Raw genomic sequence first — 16,586 nt, 5'->3', positions numbered from 1 at the left:
ACCAGCTATATAATTATGATGCATACTGAAGTTTGAGAAATCTTTTTTAGTGTATGTATTATTTCAGAGTATCAGTGGAACTCATTACAAACTCTACCATCACAAAGTTGTAATAAATGTCAAGAAAATGGAAAATATAAGAAAATAAATAACTGGAGCATTATCCTAAAAATAAATATTTCACCCATACTATGACAGAAATTTCATTAGGTAGAAAATAACCCACACTGCTAAAATCCATTTATTTTCTTATTTTACTGAAGCTATTCTCTACCTTCATTGAAAGAACAAGTCTGTACTAGAGAGTATTAACAAAATTCACGTTTTATCCTTGTTAACATATAAAAATTCTTTTCATGTACTTGATAGAGAAATGCTTAGATGAATCTGTGTTGTTACCAATCACGCTTACTTGATTTTAGGAAAGACCATATTCTGTAAAAAAAGCTCATATAAAAGAAGAGGTTCTTCAAATACAACTTTTCTTAGCTTGATAAATGACATGTCCTTTGTTTCTTTGAGATATGGCTAAGAAATTACTTCCATAAAATCCTTCATCTCATAAAATAAGCCTTACAAACCTTCTATAGTCAGTTTTGTTTAAATTTTGAATTGAATTGTTATGGAAAAGAACCAAATATCTACCACCTAATAATTGGATGATATGCCAGTCTTTAAATTTTATAGTCAAGTGGGGAAGAAGGGAAGAGGAAAAAAGAGAAAGTTATGGGCAGAGTCAAAAGTAGAATAATCAGTCAAAACCAAAATGCTATTCAAACATTTCACGAGAAGGCTCCTATATATACTTACATGGTTTAAGGTGGATTAGAAAAATAAGTATTTATATAAGTAAGTTCTTCAAAGTTAAGTTAAAACAAAAGCTATATCCCTTTGTAAACTATTCTCTAAATAATTCACTTTTGAAAGAATAAAATGCTTTAAAGGCATAAGGATAACATTATCTCACTTTTCATAACATATTTTAGAATAATTCTTCATCCAAAACTTTAACTCCTTACACAGTGAAGATGCAAATTCTAAAATATAAAATTAAACGCTTTTGAAGGACACTGAGCTCCCTCTGGTGAAGGCATAACAAGTTTATTAAGTAAGCACCACCTCTGGAATTATAATCCCCTCTGGCTTCTTCCACTGAGTTTATTGGTTCAATTTTCATAACCATGAGCATCATTAGGGCAATGCAGTAATTAAGAGTTGTTAGAAAGTGAATTCTCAAACTGCAGATTAGAAAATTAAACTATTTCCTGATTACATATTAATGGAGCACAACAATAGCAGTTGCCATAAGCTTGGAAGGCAACCAAGGGATAAATCTGTGTACTTAATTACCATAAACAATGGCTGCATAGAAATGAAGTTTTATGCACATTCCCTTCTGTAATATGTCTGATATCAGTACACACTTGACAATTCTTGTTCAATTATCTCTATTATTTAATGCGCTGTGAATGGCTCTGTGTAAATAAAATTAACCACCCCAATTACTTTGAATTCATCTAGGGACAACGTAATAAAAAATGTGAAGAATTCTGCATGCTTATTAATCTAAAACATTACAGAAGCTTTCCCATATTCTCTTGTCTATATTTATTTTGTCTACATTTATTTTACTGCTCTGCTAATTCAATTACCTTTACCATTGGTGGTCAATAGAGTTTTTGTTATTTAACTAATCCTTATATAGCACCATAAACATGTTCATTATCTGATAATATCTATAGGGTCTCAAACAGTAAATACTGCCTATTTAATAACTAACTGAATTTATATCTATCTGATCTTATTAGTCTATGTTTAATCATTCAAAACATTAAAAAATATATAGACCAAACATATAATCATGATAAAGTTAAGAATGTAACTTGGGGAGGGAGAGGTTAGAACTGAGAAAATACAGATTAAAAAAACCAAGAAATAAACATAGTTTAAAATAGTAACATGACACTTAGAAAGATTTTGAACTCTTGAGTTGTATTATGAAGTTTGCATACATAAGGTATCTGTAAGTCACAGCAACAAAACTCTGTTTTATTCATAGAATATACCAGTTGTAGCATAGAAGGCATCCTGTTATCCTAACAAGATAACTTGGTCTTCATGATCATTTAATGTTGGTCATTATGGCAAAATAAATTAGTGAAGTTAAAATTATATTACTCTAGGGGCCTCCCCGGTGGCGCAGCGGTTGAGCGCTGGGTTGCGAAGCTGCCCGCAGCCTCTGCAGCGCCGGTTCAATCCCCGGCTGCTCCCCGGCCACCGGAGGAGGGTCCCACATGGCGCGCAGACCTCTCCTGCCGCCCGCTGCTCCCCTTAGCAGTGTACTTCAGTCCTTCTGCCTGCTCTGCTCCCCGCTCTGGCTCTGGTGAATTCTCTCACCCTCCCACGCTTCTGACTGTACCCAGTGCATGTATAAACAAAACAAACAAACAAATAATAAATAAATAAAACATGCCTCTATAAAAAAAAAAAAAAATTATATTACTCTATATCTTGATGACACAAATGCTTTTTTACACATTCTGCACGTGCCTTTTTTCTTACTCATTCACAGAGCAAATCTTTTGTAATCATACACAGCATTCAAAAACTTAAGTAAAAACCCTCTGGAAATGAAATGTATTAATTTTAAGTATTTATTTATTTTTAAAATTTATTTATGCACAGAAGAACTGGGGTGTAGGCCACAGGCTCAGGGGGTGAGAGGATTCACCAGGGACAGAGGGGGAAGCAGCACAGGCAGAACAGGCAGATCTACTGAAATACACTGCTGAGGGGAGCAGTGGGTGAGACAGGAGAGTTCCGCTGTACCATGAGGGTCAGATCCCTGGCCATGGATCGAACCCATGCCACAATGGCTGGTGATAGTTTGAGAGCACTGTGACTTTAACCCCTGTGCCACCAGGGAGACTCAATTTTAAGTATTTAGACTCTAATCAAGAGATGTGACATTAACTGTACCAGTATTCATGCTACTGAAGAACTAATTTTCTATAAGTACATCTAATACAGCAACAAATTATAGCTTTTAAAAAAAATAGCTGATTATATTATCATACTGAAACACCATGATTACATTTTTATTTTAAGAATAAAAGTAAGGGGCTTGAGGGCCTCCCCGGTGGCGCAGCGGTTGAGCGCTGAGTTGCGAAGCTGCGCGCGGCCTCTGCGGCGCCGGTTCGATCCCCGGCTGCTCCCCGGCCACCAGAGGCGGGTCCCACATGGCGCGCAGACCTCTCCTGCCGCCCGCTGCTCCCCTCAGCAGTGTACTTCGGTCCTTCTGCCTGCTCTGCTCCCCGCTCTGGCTCTGGTGAATTCTCTCGCCCTCCCGCGCTTCTGACTGTACCCAGTGCATGTATAAACAAAACAAACAAACAAACCAGCAAACAAATAAATAAAGCATGCCTCTATAAAAAAAAAAAAAATAAATAAATAAATTTAAAAAGTAAGGGGCTTGAATATAAGAAATGTATATGCATACATATCCAGTGTATAAGTAGTAAACTGCTGATATAAAAATATTATATTTAGAAGTCAATCACTTAAAATTTTAGTAAGTTTTACTTTTAACATATGTCAGAATACCATCCTGTGGTATTCATTCATTAGTACCTGATCCTGGAATGAAAACCCTCTGAAGGTTATAATGCTTGTGTTTCAGAACTTTCTTTCTTTCTTTTTTTTTTTTTAAGATTTATTATTTATTTATACAAGCACTGGGTACAGTCAGAAGCGCGGAGGGTGAGAGAATTCACCAGAGCCAATGGGGAGAGCAGAACAGGCAGACTGACGAAGCACACTGCTGAGGGGAGTAGTGGGCGCGGCAGGAGAGGTCTGCATGCCATGTGGGACCCTCGCCGGCGGCCTGGGATCGAATGGTTGCTGCAGAGGCTGTGGGCAGCTTCACAGCCCAGTCCTCAACCTCTGCACCACTGGGGAGGCCCTGTTTCAGAACTTTCTAAGGATTAGCAGAGTTAGGTGCTTCCTTTGAAGAGAAATTTGTTTTTATTTTTTATTATTCCAAAGAAAGATGTTTTGCAACCTGATTTTCATGCATATTACATAATGATGACTAGGATACAGAACAATGTTAAAGGAAACATCAGCTTGTTGGGTCTCTTAATGGGCCAAATGAGTTGCTAAAATGACTTTTCTCATAAGCTGAATGAATACTGTTCACAAATCAAAAAATGGTGATTAAAGGGTCCTAAGAATTAGTAATAAAATCCCAGAAAAATATGAAGTTCACCTCTGAGAAGATGAGCGATAAAACAGAAACCACTTTATGAGATGTGTGGATGCTGGGCTCCAATGTCATTAGACTGGGTTTGATTCCTAGCCCCACAGCTTGAGAACTGTATGTATGAATCAGAGCCCGAGTTTCCTCACTGTAAGAAGTGATTAGTAATCATTCTAGTGATTAAACGACCCTATCTCATAGGAGCCTACCTCAGTGTAAGAAACAAAGAAATGATGTATGTAAGCCATTTTCCAGAGAGCTAGACATATATAATAATAAGCATGCAGGAAATATTGGCTATTATTGTCATATTTAGATAAAGGTAATGGATAATTCTGAAGATTCAAGGGGAAAGTTCCCCATAACTTATAAAATTTAATTTGACTTTTTTGTGGATCAAAGTCTCTGCTTTAAGACAACTTTAATACTATGTTTGGTTTCTCAAGGATGAGGTAAAGAAAGATTCTGATGAAAATGTAGGAAAGTTACTTTTTTTTTTTTAAAGATTTACTTTTATTTATGTATGCATAGAAGAACTAGGGTGTAGGCCAGAGGTGCAAGGGGCGAGAGGATTCATCGGAGACAGAGGTGGCAGCAGAACAAACATATTTACTGAAATACACTGCTAAGGGGAGCAGTGGATGAGACAGGAGAAGTCTGCTGCACCTAATATGAGTTAGCTCCCCAGCCACAGATCAAACACAGGTGGCAGCAGAGATAGTGTAAAGCGCTGAGACTGAACCCCTATGCCACTAGGCAGGCCCATTTCTTTTAATTTATATAGCCTTAAGTATATATAATATTTTTAATGAGTAGGCTTTGTAGTATACAGTTTATAATCAGTGGAAGTTATTATAATCACTTTATTCAGGGTTTAAAGGCCATCACATTTTAAGATGCAATTTTATAATAATTTCCTGTTGAATATTTAATTTTTATGCTCAAAAGTAAAAAATTCTCAATTAACAAATCTTTAGTTTAAAACACTGCAATTCTACAATAAGAGCATTTGATAACCACCAAACGAAAATAGGTTGAGAATGCAACTTTCCCCTTGAAACTTCAGAATTATTCCAGGTATGACAAAGGTTACAACATTGCTGTTATACAGATTTAGTGCTATACTTACATACAAAATGCCAAATTTAGCTCATGTTTCTAATAACATGTTTTAGTGTTCCAAAAGAAATAATCATTATAAATTTTAGGCAAAAGAAATTTAAAAATTCCTTCCTTGCAGCAATTACCAAATCAAACAAAAAACAAAATCAAAACAAAGTCATTATGAATTAATGAAAAAAAAAATCTCTAGTATTTTCATAGATCCCAAGATGGAGTGGCAGAAAACACACACACACACACTCTCACACACACACAAACACAAACACACACAACCATAGTATTGTTCTTTAGTATTTAGATTATCACTGATTTAGGGTTATTCAATTTCAGAAGGATTCATTCATATACAAGTTCCCACAGATGCTATGTCTCTATCACTGATTCCTTTCCCCAACAGGATGTGGGCATCCATGCCCTGCCACTGCAATTCTCATCCCCGTTACACCCCCAGCTTGTTATAGAACCCACTAGGATCTCTTACATTCCTTTCCTACTTTCTTAAAATAGCCTTCTCCCAACAAGCCAGGAAAATACACAACAATCCAGGCTACTACCAGGGCTCCAATTCTTTTTAATTAGGATACAAGGGCTTCAATGTCAAAGGGGTTAGTGCTTTAAACCCACAGCTGGTCAACTTTTGGGAACCTAGGACACAGGTTTAGGTCAACCATCAATATTATTTTTGTTAACATTAAATAAGTTTTTGTGGGTTTCCCTGACCTGTGAACATTTACAGTAGTGTGTTTTTTTTTTTTTAAATGTAATCTGAATTCCACAAAATCAACTTCTAAATAAACCTCATAAACAAAGAAAGTTTGTTCAATAAATGGTGCTGGGAAAACTGGACTGCTACATGCAAAAGAATGAAGCTTGACTACTGCCTCACACCATGCACAAAAACCAACTCAAATTGGATTAAAGAACTAGACATAAGACTTGAAACCATAAAATACATAGAAGAAAATATCGGCGAAACACAATATGACATGCACCTCAAAGACATCTTTACATACACATCACCCAAAGCATTGATAGTGAAGGCAAAGATAAACAGCTGGGACTACATCAAATTAAAGAGCTTCTGCACAGCAAAAGAGACAATAACAAAAACAAAGAGAAACCACACCGACTGGGAGAACATTTTTGCACAAAACACTAATGAGAAAAGACTGATCACAAAAATCTACAAAGAACTGATGAGACTCAACAAAAACAAAGAAAATAATCCCAATAAAAAAATGGGCAGCAGAGTTAAAAAGAAACTTCTTTGAAGAGGAAATGCAAATAGCCAACAGGCATATGAAAAAATGTTCAACATCACTTGTCATCAGGGAAATGCAAATCAAAAACTACAATGAGATACCATCTTACACCAGTGAGAATGGCACATATTAAAAAAACTAGCAACAACAAATGTTGGTGAGGTTGTGGAGAAAAAGGAACTCTCCTGCACTGCTGGTGGGAGTGCAAACTGGTCCAACCACTATGGAGAGCTATGTGGAGATTTCGTGACCTACTAAACATAGAGCTTCCATATGATCCAGCAATTCCACTCCTAGGTATTTACCCAAATGACATAGAAACATTAATTCCAAAGGGCACCGGCATCCCTATGCTTATAGCAGCACTATTTACAATAGCCAAGCTATGGAAACAACCCAAATGCCCAAAAATAGATGACTGGATCAAGAAGATGTGGTACATATATACAATGGAATATTACTCAGCAATCAAAAAAGATAAACACATGCAGTTTGCAGCAATATGGATGGAGCTAGAAGGGATCATGCTCAGTGAAATAAGTCAAAGAAAAAGAAAAATACCAGATGGTCTCACTCATAGCAGGAATTTAGAAAACCTAAATAAGGGACCAGGAAAAAGACTAATAAATACAAAGTAAAAATCAAAATCAACAAGCAACTATAAACCAGAGACACACTACGGGGGGAGGGGAGGGAGGGGCAGGGAAAGGAAGGACTAGAGTCAAAATAAGGGGGGAGATGCAATTGTATGGGGAATATAACCAAAATGAAAACGCATACATTGTGTAAAAATGAAAAATGATGTAATAATTATATAAAATAAAATGCTAAAAAAATAAAATAAAATGGAGTACAGCTCTTCAAAGAGTTGAACAGAGAATTACTACATGACCCAGCAATTCCAATCCCAGGCATATACCTTAAAGAACTGAAAAGAGAATCCAAGGAATGCTTGTACACAAATGTTCACAGTAGCCAGACAGTAGAAACAACCTAAATGTCCATCAGTGGGCATTTGTCCTATATATATTAATGGATGAATTAATAAACAAAGCATGATATATACATATAAAAGAATATAATTCGATCATAAAAAGGAATGAAGTAGTGGTATGTTACTACATGTACGAACTCTAAAAATATGTGAAGCTGAGGAAGTCAGGTGTAAAAGGACAAATACAGTCTGAATCTACTTATATGAACTATCCATAATAAAGCTCATGCCGCGGACAAGTTCACATAGAAAATAGATTACTGAATACATAGTTTCTGTTCAGGGTAATGAAAAACTCTAGAAACAGATAGTGTGGTGATTATACAGCACTGTGAATGTACTAATACTAAACTGCACACTTTAAAATGGTATGTTTTATGATATATGAATTTCAGATCAATAAAAAATTCAGTCAATATCTACATTTATAAAATACTGAAATAGAAGGGAGAGTATATTTTTTTCTGTCAAGAAAATATGGTAGAAAAAGAGTCAAATGAGTCAAAATATAGAAAGTCTAAAAATTTGGGTTCCATTCCTAACTCAGTCATTACTAATTAGGCCATCTTATCTGAGTCATTCCTCTATCTGAGCCTTAGTTTTGTCAAGTAAAGAATATGTATACTATCTGCCGTGCTAATTCTAAGGCTGAGATTCAGAAAATTTATAGAAAACTCAAACACACCAGAGAAATGGTACCGACCAATTAAATTTATAGAAAACTCTAACACACCAGAGAAATGGTACCGACCAATTAAAACAATGAAACATTTGAGCGCCTACATGGTAGCGCAGTGGGTAAGAGCACAGTGTAATGAGACTGTCTGCAACCTCTGTAGCGTGGATTCGATTCCAGGCCGGCCAGGGTGATACCCACATGGTGTGGCAGACCTCTCCTGTCTCATCCGCTGCTCCCCTCGGCAGTGCTTTCGGTCGTCTGCCTGTTTTGTTCCCCGCTCTGTCTCTAGTGAATTCTCTCAACCTCCCACGCCTCTGGCCTGTACCCAAGTTCTTGTATAAATAAATAAATCGTTAAAAAAAAAAAAGAAACATGTGAATCTCTCCTAAAATCTTATCTCTTACTTAAGATTTTTTTGTTTTTAAAGATTTGTTTATGTATGCATACAAGAGCTGGGGTGCAGGCCAGAGGTGCAGGGTTTGTGTGTGTGTGTGTTTGAGAGAGAGAGAAAGAGAGAGAGAGAGAGGGAGAGAGAGAGAGAGAGAGAGAGAGAGAGAGAGAGAGGATTCACCAGAGACAGAATGGGGAGCAGAACAGGTGGACTGACTGAAATTCACTGCTGAGAGGAGGAGCGGGCAAGACAGGAGAGGTCTGCTGCTTCATGTGGGTCACCAACCTGGCTGAGGATTGAACTTGTGCTGCAGTTGCTGTGGATTGCTTTATAGTGCTGAAGCTTAACCCCTTGAACCACCAGGGAGGCCCCTTCAGATTCTAACTAGTCTTTACTCAAATCTTAGAAAACTATTATTTGGCCTGGAGGAGGTTCAACACAGTCCATGGTGATTCAGGAATTATCAAGTCAGGGAACTGGGTCAATTTTAGTCTAAATCTGCAGATTCAGTCTAGATCAAATTCTGTCCTATGTAATAAGGAATACAAAGCCCCAAAAGAATTCTAGAATCAAGCTCTTATAATGTTTTAGATTATAAATGATTTATAGTTGGAATGGAGCTATTATAAAGCTTTCTTGGTAATACGTGGGATTTGGGAAGGAGAACTTGAGTCTGTTTTAGTTAAAACCCTTCATAAATAAGATTCCAAGTATGAAAGAAGTAAGGAAACAGAATTTCTAGAGACACAAGGCTTCTTGTATAGTAACATAGAATTTATGGTGCACTATCAGGAAAGCTGGCCCTCTTGAAAGAATTTGTAAAAACAAAACAACAAAAAGAATGAGTTTCATTAAAGTATTTAAAGGGAGTAATTTTAACATGCATTAGAGAGATTATACTATCTTATACAGTGGTCCCCCTTATATTTTGGGTTTTAGTTACCTGTAGTCAACCACAGTCTGAAAATAGTAGGTACAATAAGATATTTTGAGAGAGAGAACACATTCACATAACTATTATTAATTATTATTATAGTATATTGTTATTATTGCTGTTAATCTCTTATTGTGCTTAAACTTTATCAAAGATATGTAAGTATAGGGAGAAACATAGTATATACAGGGTTCAATACTATCTGTGGTTTCAGGCACGCATTTGGGATCTTTAGAACATATCCCTGTGAATAAGTGGGATTACTATATTTCCTTTCCTTATATGACTAACATAACTAAAATTAGAGTAACTAAAATCCCTTAGAAAACAAAGGCAACAGGCAAATGAGAGACAGTATACTGGCTAATGGAATATCTGTTGACTATACACAAATGTATATCTATAGGACAGAGCTTACATATAACTTGTAAGGACAATGATATGCATGGTATAGGTAATTGGGTATAGAAGGAAGGATCCTGTATGAGAGGGTTCCAGTAACCTGAATTCTTATCCAAGGTTGACCACTTATTGATGTGCGTGATCTTTTGCCTTTTCTTGTTCCTTTGTCTCCTCTATATAATGAGAGGGGTCGGTAATAGTTTGCCAAAAAAAAAATATTTTAGTTTTTTTGATTTCAAATTTTAAGCAGTAAAACCTTTTCTTTAAATGAACTCTTCCAAGAAAACTGCTATTTCAAATAAATAAACTCAGCTACTCTGAAGTAAAGTAAGAAATCTAGATGACTGCTTTCTGCTTCATTATTGTCCTGACAGCCCCTGAGGTGCTTCTGAAGACGCTCTAGGGCTCTATGGGAACACAGCTTGAAATCCATCAGGTCAGATAAAGCCCAAGGTCTCTTCCTGCTCTAATATTTTTATATATATATTTTATATATATATTTATATATATATATATGTATCTGTGTGTGTGTGTGTACATATACATATATTAAAAAAACTGATTTCACTAGTAAGGCATTTTCAAATGTCCCAGATAAATGCTTATTTTTGGAGGAATTTGAAGAAAAGTTCAGGAAAGTTTTCCAATCCTAATTTAACTAGTACTAGTTTACTTATTAATCTACTCTATTATTGTAATTTAACACTCATAATTAAAAAAAAAAGATTTCCTGTTTTCATGTTTGGTATTTTCAAAAATATAATTTACTTTTAATTTGTTATAAATGACCTGAATTTACTTTTCATTTAATCCCTTTTATAGGAGCATTTAAAATAAATGTGTTACACACAAACACAGTTTTTTTCCCAATAGCTTCTTGTAAACTTAGATCTATTCAAATCACTATTGGCAATCTGCATTAAATGCCAATCTACCCTCTGGTTAAAGCTAACTTGCTGCTCTAACCCATTTTTATAAACCTTCCTATATACCTTAATCCTTTCAAATGCAACTGTAACATACAGTATTACAGACTTTTAAAAACCTGTTCTCTTGAAAAAAAAAAAAAATTGAGGAGCATCAGTAACTAGACAGTATTCTCAAATTTCAGTGATCTAGTCCATGAAGCCATCCCCTATGCATAGTGCTCTATTTCATGCAGTACATGGCTTTAGCTGGCCAAATCTTTTTTTTCCCAATGAATCAGTAGAACACTGAAGATCTTACTTTTTTTTTAAGCAGTGGCATATCAATGAGGCACAGATGTGTATTCCAACTCTGCATGGATGAGCACACTGTTCAATAGTGCTGGCTCACATGGTATCAGGGCGAGTTATCACTTCCCATGAAGGCACTCTTATCACCAGGGCCCAGAGAGGTGGCTGCAAATCGCAGCCTTTTTATTTTCAAGGCAGTTTTGCTGAACATTCAGGCTTCAAAGATTCACACTTCCAAAACTCTATAAGAGTTTGTGAACGCTCAATTTGCCAAAACTGTTTACAGTGTAATTGGGCACCGTACCTGTGTCCATGAGATAGCGAAGGCGCTTCTCCACCAGCGCGGCACGGGTGTCAATTTGCTTTTGCTCATTCTCTAGTGCTGCCAATTCTCCTACAACATACTGACTGGTGTCTTTGAACCCTTTCTGTTAACGAGAACAAACAGGAAAGGAAAAAAAAATCACTTGTAAGTTGCATTTTTCTTTTCTACAAACACTTAGTAAAGCACTTACCTAGAGAACGAAATACACACTTAGTATCACCCTTAGTACCAAACGGCAATTCCCTATGATTCAAACATTTTTCATATGTATGTTGTATGTATATACAAAAGCATAGCAAAACTTTTGTAAACAGGAAAATTTCAGCAGTTTAGTATTATATTTATAATTAATTTGACACCCTGATTTGCCAGATTAAAATGTTAACATGAGTGAAGCAAGTGCACCTATGGAGAAGTAAAAATATAAACCTAAAGCTGTATAGGTATGCAAACAACTGACTAATTAAAAAAAATACAATTAAAAAGTGAAAACTAAATTAGAAAAAAATTACCCTAAGAATTAAGTCAGAATTATTAAAGCATGGATAGGACAAAAGACAATTTTCCCTTTGTGACTGTCAAAACAAACACCAATCATACCTTCAGTTTAAAAGTATAATACACAAAATGAAGTTTTACTAAGGAATTGATTCTTAAAGTATCATTCTGACAAAAATCAGATTTTTTCTTGCAAAAATATAAAATGAAAAAGACACATTTCTTGTTTTCATAGGGGCTATACGATTTAAAATGTTTTTGAAAAATGATAGCAATTTCTAATATCTCTAGTTTTGTTCCAGTTGGCTCCTGTACTTAAACATGTCATTCTGTTGATGTATTACTAATTATTACAGCAGCAAATTCTAACTTGACAGGTGGTTTCAAATCTTGCTATAATAATGCAACTAATACATTGATTAGTCTTCTATTTAGCCAATTTGAATTTTAATTTGAAATTTTACTTTTTATAAATATCCATGTTAAAATAAATTACCCTTAGAAGTTTTATTTGAAGTAGCAGTTCTATAATAAAGTGTCAGCATGACCTTAAATTTTATTTTCATATTACAAATTTAAATCATTAGGGGCAAGGTTATTATTTATGTTATAGTCACAAATAGATTAATTATAGATCCCTTTGGAATACCCATTTATCTTTCTAGGGCTAAGTTTCCTAAGCAGCTGAGGAATTTTGAAGAACTGCTTAAGTGATTATTCTCACCACCACCACTACTACCATCAGTGCTTATAACATTATTTATGCAGATAAATAAATGTGAACGATCCTCTTCTGTCAAACTACTTCCCCACCTAGAAGTATACTAATCTATAAAGAAGTCATGAGAAATTATCTTTTGATACTCCTTAAACAAGAAGCAAAATAAAAAAATTGCTACATATGATCACATTTTGGAATTCTCATGATCAATTAAAACACGTCTAACCACACATGTAACTTCCATACCTCTGAAACTAGTAAATTACTTATACTCACATGCAAGCTCAGTTAATATCAACTTATTGTTAAATTGATTATGGTAGTTGATAAACTAAAAGTTGAAATATTTCAAGAAATCATAAAACTTGATAATTTCTCCGGTTAGTTTGCTCTAGTAAGAAACAGTATTTTAAAAATATTCATACAAAATGGGTATTTTCTCTTATTAAGAAAACAAATGCTGACGGTACTTTAAAATCTAGAATAATCTGGGGAATGCCTTTTTGGTATTTATCTGCCAGACAGGAGTGCATTTCCAAAAAGGACCTTTCTCATTCCAGTTCAGAAGAACGAAACAAAGTAGTTTGCAAAGATAATATGAGTAATAAATACATAAGAAAGCTGAAAAGATAAGCAATACAAACTTCACTGTTTTTACTGACTGGCTCATTAAAAATAGTAACAAAGTTTATAATTAGATCCTTAGTGTAAGTATGTAGTATACTCAAGTATTTTATAACTTATTATTTATACCAAATATTTCATGGGATATATCAGTGAGTGGTTCCATGCTCTTACACCTAGAAGGTCTCAGTGCTACTTAAAAATGAGAAGTTTATAGGGTCCTAAAATGTAGTTGGTAACTCTGCATGGAGCTACAAAGATTTTAAAATGCAACAAACGGTGTTTTAACAGTAAAAACAATGAAAATATTTAGATAAGCTATAGATCATAAAGTAGCATCATTAAATAGAGCTATGCTTCCAGACAAAAATTCGAGTTAAAACTTGTTCTTCCTGCTTCTGTCCCACAGCTGTCCATCAAAAGCTGCTTTTTCCCTGCGGTCTATCAAATATTTCCCTCACAAATCAATTTTACACATGATCAGCCCATACCCCTACTGAGCTGAACCTCCCTGTTAATTAAGTGAAGAAATTACCATATATATTATATTAATGCAAACATCATTCAGCTAGTAATTCACGGCTGATCTGGATAATGGAAAGGTTGAACACCCATTAACCCAAGCCAACAAAATGGGTTGGCTGAGAAATTCTAGCAGGTCTCATGTGACTTTTCCCTCTAACTGCAGCTCTGCGGTATCTGCTATTGTAATAATTAAAATCCTCCCGGTAGATCAATACTGGAATCTCTTTATGGGAAGTGCCCTGATGGAAATGTCTCAAGGAAGCTGGGGCTGTGGAACTCTGAAAAATTCATTTTTTTTTATCTGACAATTATCACCACACTGCAGACTAATTCAACAGTGCACCCCTCTCACTCTGCTTTGAATGCACTGGAGATTGACATCTTAAAAAACCTAACATCTCATTTTAACAAATAAAGGCACTATTTCCACATACAGTTTGGAATTATCAGCAATCATGAAACCACACAAAAAATTAATATACATTAAGCACTTCATCTTCTGATGGCTTCCTCTGAGTTTCAGTTATCGCTGCCTTCTCCTCATTTCCTTTCTTTGTATCTTCCTGCATTGATCTCTGCCTTTTCATCTCTTAAAAAAAGGGGAAAGACATGTAAAATTATTATAAGGCTTGATATTTGTGTATTGAAACGTGGGTGTACATTATCAGCTTTTTAATATATATATATATATATATATATAGTTAAATACTGTTAAATCATAAGATTGGAGAACATTTAAAAAAGTGTTTCTACCTGGTCTATTCTCAACATATTGACTGAAAGACTGAAGTTGAGTTTTTCTGACTGTAGAATCCTTGCTGAACACAATTGGATTTCTAAAGCGTTCTGTTCCTTTTTGTAATCGCTCAGTCCGGAGATCTTCTGTGCCATTCTAAAATTAAAACAAACATGTTAAGACAGTCCTGATCTTTTCCATGAAATTACAATGACTTAAGATAATACCAATTTTAAAACTTTTTGAAAGAAAAAAGATTTTAAAGAGCTCTAAATAGCTCAATTGCAAGTTCTGCTGCTTGTAACCAAAAACTTTGGGAGACATGGTTTATTTAAATGGAGGCTCACTATTGATAACTTCGCTTCATTAGACAATGTGAACCCCTGTCTTCTCCCAATGATATGTATCATTTTAAAGCCACACTGCCTCTATCTCTTCCCACCCCCAACCCCCACCATTCTACCCCATCAGTTTGTAGTCCCACAGACTTGTATGACAAGAAGAACTAGTTTCTAATTTTATGCCCATTGAGATAAACCACTAATGCTGGATGAAGGCTAAAAGGTAGGATTATAATACTACCCCACTGAACTGCATTTCATCAGCTATAACTTTCCAAAGCCAGATTTGTAAGTAAGCCCTTTACAGCTAAGGAAACTACAATTATCTTTTCCAGAGCTTCCTATGTTAATACTGGTAACAAATTCAAATGGTTCTATCAACAAGAAATATCCCAGAAGACTGAACCACTGCAGTGTGTGGAAGCTGCAGATACCGAGGTGCCGTGTACCAAACAAATATTTCATTTTATACCTAATCTTTTATTATTTTTATTAAGTGTTTTGAAAGTAAATAGGGAAAGGCTAAGATGCATGACTAATAGCTAAGCCTGCTGAATGCTGAAACTGGTTATCAAAAGCTACCAAGACTTTGCCCTTCCTCTGCATTGAGACAATCGGTAATGAGGGAGTCCTCCAATGGCCTATTCTCTAGCCTCAAGGAGGCCTGGGATACAGAATCCTCAAGGGAAGGTAACAGTTTATCCTTTTCCACAAACACAGAATGCCTCATTTATAAATGTGTAAACTGCATTTTATCAAAAAAAATAAAACCCCAAATCAATGCTGAAAGCTTCAAGAGAACAGATGGACTCTATATGTTCTTTATAAGCACCATTAAAAAAAATCTTAACTAAAAAGAGTCATACAAAGACAAGCTGTTTAATGCATGCCTTTTGTTGGAATAACTTTAAAAATTACTACATAAGCTTTTTGGAAAGCAAAACCATTTCATCTATTCAGAAAATTACACTGTTAGAGTGCAAATAACTATTTTAAGTCATCTAATATAATTATTAGTAAGTACTATCATGCATATAATATGCTAGGTATAGAGATAACATAGAAATAATTTTGACTTGCTTGTTTTTTTAGAAAAGTATATTATATTGTTATCATCATAACTTCCCAATAGTCTAAAACTCAAGTCTTTACCAAAATAAACAAACATGGCTAAATTTTTTGAGTCCTGGCAACATGCTAAAATATCAGTGCGATTAACCAGCAAATCCCATCTTAAGAAACCTTTTTATGACTAGGGACTTCTGCCACTTTACAAATGTATTCCTCTAAACCCACTAATTCAGTTAGCCTTTTCAATCCATTGTATTATTCTTAGGCCAGCTTCATTCTGCATTAAATCCACTGCAGAAAGCTAAATTGAACGCAAAAAATCAGACCTGATCCAGGCTTCCTTTTGTTCAAAGATAGAGACCAAAAGTCCTCTGGTGCTGCCACACACTTTCATCACCAATTTATAGAAACCGACAATGTAAGGGAAAAGCAATGAAAGTCATTGTTTTGGGACTTCAAAGCATCTCTGTGTCAGAGGAAGGAAAT

At 35.2% G+C, this 16,586-nt stretch overlaps 2 protein-coding genes across 2 annotated transcripts in view; both read right to left on the bottom strand.

Moving 5' to 3' along the window:
• LOC129144653 (EH domain-binding protein 1-like) overlaps nucleotides 1-14,566 on the bottom strand; it is a 49,457-nt gene extending 34,891 nt beyond the window's left edge. Inside the window, exons 1-2 of the mRNA XM_054687744.1 lie at nucleotides 14,444-14,566; nucleotides 11,564-11,687 (exon numbers count right to left, since the gene is read on the bottom strand). Coding sequence (XP_054543719.1) covers nucleotides 11,564-11,687; nucleotides 14,444-14,539 — 220 coding nt within the window. The 5' untranslated portion in view covers nucleotides 14,540-14,566. The remainder of the gene's footprint in view (nucleotides 1-11,563; nucleotides 11,688-14,443) is intronic.
• A 50-nt stretch (nucleotides 14,567-14,616) lies between these two features.
• The window catches only part of LOC129144652 (EH domain-binding protein 1-like), a 50,215-nt gene continuing 48,245 nt past the window's right edge, over nucleotides 14,617-16,586 (bottom strand). The window contains exon 5 of the mRNA XM_054687743.1: nucleotides 14,617-14,844. Within this exon, the coding sequence (XP_054543718.1) occupies nucleotides 14,617-14,844 (228 nt within the window). The remainder of the gene's footprint in view (nucleotides 14,845-16,586) is intronic.

The sequence above is a fragment of the Talpa occidentalis genome, unplaced genomic scaffold (assembly GCF_014898055.3).
Source record: "Talpa occidentalis isolate TD23 unplaced genomic scaffold, MPIMG_talOcc4v2.1 talOcc4.5, whole genome shotgun sequence".
Lineage (NCBI taxonomy): Eukaryota > Metazoa > Chordata > Mammalia > Eulipotyphla > Talpidae > Talpa > Talpa occidentalis.
The sequence above is the reverse complement of the archived record's forward strand: the minus strand, read 5'-3'. Positions and strand labels throughout refer to the sequence as shown.